We start from the raw sequence: 8367 nt of genomic DNA, 5'->3' as shown, positions 1-8367 counted from the left end.
TTGAGAATTGATAACTGAAAGTCTAAAACAATGTAAGGCTTCATGCTTTTATTTACAAAAACAATAATAAGGGTAATACTAACCTTATTTCCAATTCAAACACTCACTCAATAGCCAAGCTAATCATAGCTTCTACTCCTAGATACTTCACCTAAAAATTGCTAATCAATAATAGAATGCTAATTCGATTTACAACAATTGTGCCTAATGATCACTTTCTCTTAATTCTTATTCATGGAATGCATCCAGAAACACAACTTTGGGCCTAGAAACACGACTTGAGATTCTTCTTGGAAAGAGGAAGAAAATCAAAAGAACGGGAAAGAATCCAACCCAGAAAAACACAACAAGAAACGTTAAATTTTGGTGCTTCTCTCCTAGTATTTTCTTTCTCATTATGGATTAATAATTGTAGCATATTATGTACTTAGGAAAAAAAGTAGCATATTGAAACGGGAAAGGAAAGAGTAAATTAAGGGAATGGCAAAATGGATAAACATCAATAACTGAAAATCTTGAAAAATGACATGAACCATGAATACAATACATCAAAGGAGGGTAATGTCACATATGGAAAACAAACGACAAGAGCAAACAGCAACAAACGAGAACAATGAGTACAAAATGTACATTACACCGAAAGCATAAACAATATTCCAGACTTCTACTCAATTCAAGCATATGCATCAGCCAAGCTTTATACAAAATGCTTTAACTTAACATATGAGTGCTAAAACAATCAATTCCCGAGCACTTACAAAGGAACTTTCAACAATGTGCAAGTACTTGTGCTAAAACAAGCATAAACTTAATTTTTTTTTCCCGTTGATGCTGATTCTGTTAGTGGCCCATTTCAATTTCTTGGTTAGGTGTTGAGGAACTTTCAACAATGTATAAAATTTATAGAAAATCGGAACCCTAAACCCATTTCCGCACAAATCAGACCCAATCTAAAGTCACACTAAAAATCAGAGGAGCAATCAGGCCTATTTCAAGGCTTACCTCTTGATCTGGTGATGGGCAATCGGAGGAGGAGATGGGATACCGGCAAACCGACTTTCAACAATTGGAGGAGATGCTCAATCGTTTTCTTTGATTGCAAAATATCAGAACCCTAAAACCCAAAATACATGCGGAATAAAAATCAAAACGAAATCCAAATGTTCAAACTAAAAATAATTTCGCACGGTTAGAGAGGCTTACCTCTTGATTTGATGATGAGAGACGGGCAGTCGGAGGAGGAGATGGGCGACCTGCAAATGGACAATCACGAGGAGGAGAAACCAAACGAGCTCCGACAAGCCAACGGAGAGAGACCGGCGAACGGAGAGAGATACCAAAATCTCAAACGGAGAAGAGGAGAGAGGATAGAACGGTCAAATTTATTTTTTGCAGAGGACGAGAGAGATTTCGGAAAGGAGGTGAGCAGAGGAGTCGAGGAGATGAAAATGAAAATGTGTTTCTGATGTGGTAAATTTTAGCTTTCATTGAGGGTAAAATTGGAAATAAAAAATTTCATTAAAACCTCAAAATAAATTCCCGCATAATCTCACATCAGAATCAGCCTTAAGGCTGATTCTGCTTTTAACTTCAGATTGGAAGAAAATTATTCAACAATATGTTTTACCAAACAACATTTTAGATTTTAGATGTGTGGAAAAGTGCTTTATCTCGCCGAGAATCAATACCAAACACACTCTACATGTTATTATAAAAGACAGTAACGTGTTATGAATAAAAAATAATAAAATGTAATAATCGTTTATTTTAGTACATGTTTTGTTTTGTTTTTTTGTTTTTTTTATAAGATTTTAAGTAAATATTTTGCTTTATTAAAAAAATAAAAAGAGTAAATACTTTACTTTAATATTAGCGGAAAAGACCAGATATATCACTTAAGATGGTAATTTTTTTTTTTTAATTATATCACTTCATTAAAAAATAAACAATTCCCACCAATTATAATAGAAAATAAAAGTACTGTTATATCCGTTTTTGGCAATTTACTAGATGTAATTAAAGTCCAACTAAATAAATTACAGAAAGTAGTAAATAAATAGGCACATGGAATTGATATCGTGGTTCGGTAACCACCTACATTCTCGGGGTCATGCCCAGACATTCAGGCCCCGTTCACTTTGCTGATTTGAGTTTAGAATTCGAGTTTTTCTACAGTAAAAAGCTCTCACAAACAATCACATCTAACTTTTTGCCTACAGTAAAAAGCTCTCACTATAAAAAGCTCTCACAAACAATCACATCTAACTTTTTTGCTACAGTAAAAAGCTCTCACATAAAATAATATCTCAACTCGAATTCTAAACTCGAATCAGCGAAGTGAACGGGGCCTCAGAATCATCTACTAATTCTCAACGATTACAAACACCAATCAGATTTATATAATTAAAGACTCCCTCTTTGAATTTGTCATCGCCATATAGAATCAACTAGATAGCCTGATTCAGCGAGCACCACTCGTCTTCAAAACTGCATGGTGAAATCCCTTTGTTAGGCACGTCACTCTCTTCCGAAAGCTTCAAATTCTTCTCCCAAAGAACGATAAATGGTTGAACTCCCTTTAACATTACAAACTTCTTCTTCCGAAGACTACTACTTTTTTCTTCCAAAGAATGATAAATGGTTGAACTCCCTTCAACACTGCAAACGTCTTCTTCCGAAGACTACTAGTTCTTCTCCTGAAGAATGATAATGAGAACTTCTCAAAACATTATACGTGAAACCCAGAAAGTCCACGTAATGAATGGTCTTGAGTCCTATTTATAGAGTAGTAGACATTTATTTCCAAACTTACTTAAAATTCAAACTGTCGCATAATTTGTTCCATGACTTGTTGCAACATTATTTGATCTTGAATTTAATATCCGAACTCAGTATCGTGCCCTATTTTCTCTGCTCTATCACCATACAATCTTTATCCAATATACGTTTGGAAAGGCTTTAAAATATATCTCAATTTATTCAAGCCTTATCATTACCGAATTTTGACTTAATCAAATCATCTAGTGAATTACATATATCAAACTAAATCCGAATTTGCACTTGGACTTGTACACCACTCTTTTATCTTCATTGCAATTCAAATATTAAACATCCCGTTTTTTAAATTCAAATCCAAGACATATCTTCTACTGCAATCTTATCATGACTTATCAAAATTGCTCAATTCGAAACTAACTGCAACTTGAATTCAAACCCATAAAAGTAAATAGTTTGACTTTTAAATCACGGCTGCTATATCTATTTTGCTGGAACTTCATCATTATCTTCAAATTTGCAACACGATCAAGTCTGCATCAATTTTTTCTTCACCTGTTTTTTGAATTTCTCCAGTTTGTAAAAATTTTTATACGACGATGACACTCAATTGAAAATGACATAAATAATAAGATTGTACAAAATCATCGCACTAACTATTTAATGACCGGAAAAATCTTGATGTTAATTAGTGTAATTTATGTAATTAAATCATGGAGTTCCTGGATAATGACATGTTTTGTAATGAAGGATTTATGGAATTAATAATATTATTCCAAAATTCTATATAAAAATTTTATGTCAAAAATTTTTATGTTATGACTCGACTGATAATCTTCACCGCAGTTTAAGACGGGAGAAATTTTTGATTCAATTATGACTCGTGATTCTGCTCATAAGAATTCCCGATTATTGTACAATGTTAGCAATACTCTGAGAAGCACTCTAACATTTAAATGTATGTAGTATGGTTTTAAGAAAACTCAGACTTCACTTATAATTTAAAAATTAATGTATGATTTAAAAAAAAATCTGCAAATTTCACCTTAATTAATTGAAGTATTTTAAGCGAGTTTCATGATAATAAGTTTAAGAGATGGCTTCCTAAATTGGATCTTCACAAACTACCAAGATGCAAGCTGAATGCGCATGTGAATATATAAAAAGACAAATTATTTGGCGCTTTTTAATCGTGGTTGTTAGGGAAATTTCAATTTGTTTACACTTTCAAAAAAAAAAAAAAACCCAATTTGTTTAGGGTAATTTCTTCACGAATACTATTTTAGTAGAGCAAGGAATTTGTCACTCAAATGAGAAGTTCGAATTTTACAATTCTAGAGAATTGGTCAATAGTCAACAAAATGTGTTTTGCAACATGACCATTCATCATCGGTGTTGGATGCCGGAATAATCTACTAGGTGATCGGTAATTTACTAGAATATGTTTGCTACATTTGACTATCGATCACCACCAGCGTCCATCAAAGAAGTATTCTACTAGATTACTGTATGTTATCTACCAAATTATGTTTCCTTTTTTTAATCATGAATCACCGATGGTCGCTGACGATCGATCACAGGTGCTAATCGCTAGAGTAATCTAGTAGATTATCACTAAATAGTAGCTACCAAATTATGTATTTTTTCTTAAATACAGATTACATTTCGTCTTTAGCGTCGACTGTCGAGGTAATCTAACTGAGTATCAGTAATCAACAAAATTAACTTGCGGAATCAAACAAAATAAAAAATAAAAAACTCACCAAATTATAAAATTAAATCATCAATTTACAAAAAATGACCAAAATAACAAGATTAGAATAAACAAGATTCAAAAGTTAAACAAAAAGCTTAAGATATATCATTTTCTAAAGAGAAAGAAAAGATTAAAAATAGCAAAAACTACACGAGAAAAGTCTGAGATCTGAGACTTGCGGCGTGATGTCTCCCAGGCGACATTCCTCGAGACCTTGTAATCATCTTGCTCTCGTTATATCACAACATGACCATTTCCTCAACAGCAACAATCATAAAAGAAAGGAAAAAAAAAGAGGTCCTCTGGAATCTGGTTCACCGGCTTTAGTATTTAGCAAGCAAGTCTTTAACTTTTCAGGACCCTGTACAGGGAATCCGTGAATTCGATTAATCCGTCAAATCCAATTTAATCCAGCAAATTGGATTGGATAGAGAGAGATTTTGGATTGGTTAATTCTCAATTTACAAAATCTGTAAATCGAATGATGTATTATATATATATATATATATATATATTTCAAGTTAAGTTTTATTTTTTACTTTTAAAAATCTATGTATATATGTAAAAGATCTCTGTATACTTTAAAGTAACAAATTTCTTTTAAAGTTTTACTGAATCTAGCTTGTTATTGTTAATTGGGTTGTTAGAATTTGTTGAACTAGTTTATGTCATGCTATATCTATTTGGGTCATGGATGTTGTAAATTTTGGGGGTTGTTCTTTTAGAGTGTAATTTGAGTGTAGTTTTTGAGTTGAATTTGAGTTATAACTTGAGTTGAAGTTGTAACTTGAATAAAGTTGAGTAAAGTTAAATAAAGTTGAAACTTAAAAGAACGTGAACTTGAATAAAGTTGGAACTCGAGTTATCTTTTTTTGAGTTTTTTAGATAAAAGAACATGCCCTTGAACTTTAAAGTAATATTAATAAATGCTGGAGACTTCATTTTATATTTTATTTTGCATGGATGTTTAAAAACAGATTGACTTTAAAGTTTAATCTATGAAATCCGTGAATTTAATATGCAAAATCAAATAGGTTTTAGTTTGGATTGGAAAAGGTTTTGAACTGAACACGGATTATGGTTTTTCCAATCTGATAGTTTTAGATTGAATTGCATATTGACCGATAATTCACAGATTCCAATCCGTGAAAATTCTATTTTCAGCGTTTTCTAAAATCCTGCAATTAAAGTCCAAAGCATTCATGTTAATAGCATCAATAACACATAATTACACTTCACATCTCCAAGCGTAATTACACTTCACATCTCCAAGCATTATTCTTAGTGCTTTCCCTTTTTCTCATAAATAGTTGTTATCCTCTGATTTGAATCATTTTGTATCAACATATAAATTTTGGCAAATTAGTTCACAAACGTTTTGTTTTTTGTTTTTTTGTTTTTTTGTTTTTGCTGTGTTGATCCCCAATAATGAAATTGACGAAGTACTTTTAGAATATCATAAAGAGAATCATGTTCCAATCGCATAACAACTAAAATTTACACCGTAATAGTTACATTAATTAATGCAAAATATTCTTTTCACTCCCCTTAAACATTAGAACATTTTTCAATTAAGGTGATTATTTTCATAAAAAATTCAGTTTTTATGCGATTGGGAGATGATTATCTCTAAAAAAATTTCAGAAGTCATTCTTCAATTTTAATTTCAGGGTATAAAAATACTAAAAAATTCAAAATTCAGAGATCCAAGTGATACAATGCTCACAAGTGAAACATTAAATTTTAAGTTTAAATGCATAAAAATTTAAGTAAATATAAAGTGTGAAGAACCGATTGAGTGTATGAACGTAACGTTAGACTGAAACTCAGATTCTGCCAATTGCCACGTGGTTTAAAGTGGCTACATCAGCCAAACCCTCATTTGGAAACTATGGATTCAATTCAAATGCACAATCCTCTTATCTCATTTGGAAACTATGGATTCAATTCAAATGCACAATCCTCTTACTTGAAATCCCATTTCATTTCCAGATTTTCCATACCAAAATTGGAGACAATATAAAGCAATAGCTCTACCACATGTACTATGAATGATATCCTCATCCCTAGATAAATACGTTCGTGCTATATATATATATTTAGGACAATATCTAGTTTGTCACACAATACATGCCATTTCCAACGTCTTCAATTGAGGGAAAAATAAAAAAGTATGGCAATTGTTGGCGTCCGTACCTTGGCCATGGCAATTTTTGTGATCACCGGAACTCTGATGGTTGGTAATTACCACAGTGTCTCTGCCGAATCATGCAAAATAGATGTTCCAGGTCTTGTGTTACAATGTTCCAAATATGTCTCCAAATCGGGCCCGAAGATTCCTCCGTCGCTGGGATGTTGCTCGGTGGTTAAGACCATAAATGTGCCCTGCGCTTGCAATCTTTTAACTAAGGATGTTGAGAAGATGGTTGATATGGAGAAGGCAGTCTATGTTGTTAGAACTTGTGGACTTGATGTTCCCAAAGGAATGAAATGTGGAAGTAAGAATTTCCATCTCAATTGCATTTTTGTTTTTTTTGATATCCAAAAGTCTAGTATAAAAAATTTGGTACTAACTATGGTCGTTGATTTACTTCTTTTACTACAGGTTATACCGTTCCAGATGCTCGGAAAGAGATTGTTGCATAAGAGATCTTAGTCTTTTAATTTCCCATTCTCTTTATGGAGATGTATGCTTGTATATATGAATAAAGGGAAATTTTGGAAAGATCTTTCAAATATATATGCTACTTTCGCTTTAATTAATGTTGCGGAAAATCGCAAAGCAATTGTATATTATCGTTCACGAGTAATAAAGTGATAAATAGAGTGTTGATTCTACGAAGATTGCGTTAATTCAATTAATTATTGAAATTGGTTAATCCTAAAAATTATTCAAACGACCGAAATTGAGATGAAAATAATAAAATAAAAAGTAACATAAATAAAACAAATAACCTAAAATATCCAGACCTACGACTCACTAAAATTAATCATATATGAAAATCTCTATTTAAATTAATTATGTATATTCCTAATGCTAACAATGAACACTACAACAAAAAGGGTTATTAACGACGACATTTATCGTTGCTAAAATTACAGTATTAGCGACGACATGAAAAGAAAACAAAATTTTTGAACGACTTGTCGTTGCATTAAGTATTTGCGATGACATGTTGTAACGCCCCTATCGCTAAACCGGTCTAAGGCCGAATTTAGCGAGGTGATGCTACTTAAAACATACTTTCTATACTTAAAACAATGTCATTTATAAGATGCGGAAACTTGTGGTTGATTTCATCACAAAATTTTTTAAAAGTTTTTGAACAAAATGAGTCAGTGCATAAAATGATTACAACCACAAATCTTAGACATTAAACAGTTATTCAAGCAATAACAAAAAAAAAACATTTTGAGCCCATCCATTGTTTGGAAGTACATATAAGCAAGATGCCAGATGTAGGACTTGGAGTACTCAGCCAACCTTGGAAATCTTTTTTTTTTTTTTTACTCTTCGGTAACAACAACATCATCTGCATCACAAGGTAAAACTAATGAGCAAAAACTCAGTAAGTAGATATCAAATAAAGTAAATATCTAAAATCTCCATGGCTAAAATCTCTTTGTTAAACATTGTTCATAAACTTTCATACTTATTCTTAGTTTAGGTATGATACAGAAATTCGGTTCCAAGTAAGCCTCTCTATACAGGACCTTCTCTAGTTTTGGTCAATTCTCTTCTCTTAAACACTAAGCGGGGTTTTTAGAATCTCTTTCTCTTGTGATCAACAAGAAACTTCCCACTAGCATTTTTCTCTAGTTGTCTCAAAGAGACA

At 32.1% G+C, this 8367-nt stretch overlaps 1 protein-coding gene across 1 annotated transcript; it reads left to right on the top strand.

Moving 5' to 3' along the window:
• Positions 1-6704: 6704 nt before the first annotated feature.
• On the top strand, positions 6705-7177 carry LOC21385155. Its single transcript, XM_024162780.1, has 2 exons — positions 6705-7050; positions 7137-7177. Exons 1-2 carry the CDS (start codon positions 6705-6707, stop codon positions 7175-7177), a joined length of 387 nt encoding a protein of 128 aa, XP_024018548.1.
• The last annotated feature ends 1190 nt before the right edge of the window (positions 7178-8367 follow it).

Source organism: Morus notabilis, unplaced genomic scaffold (assembly GCF_000414095.1).
Source record: "Morus notabilis unplaced genomic scaffold, ASM41409v2 Scaffold154, whole genome shotgun sequence".
Lineage (NCBI taxonomy): Eukaryota > Viridiplantae > Streptophyta > Magnoliopsida > Rosales > Moraceae > Morus > Morus notabilis.
This window is presented reverse-complemented; position numbering and strand designations above follow the sequence as displayed.

Coding starts and splice junctions, on each gene's coding strand:
- LOC21385155 (XM_024162780.1), top strand. CDS start 6,705: ATGGCAATTGTTGGCGTCCGTACCTTGGCCATGGCAATTTTTGTGATC. Junction 7,051..7,136: donor TAAGAATTTCCATCTCAATT/GCATTTTTGTTT, acceptor CTTTTACTACAG/GTTATACCGTTCCAGATGCT.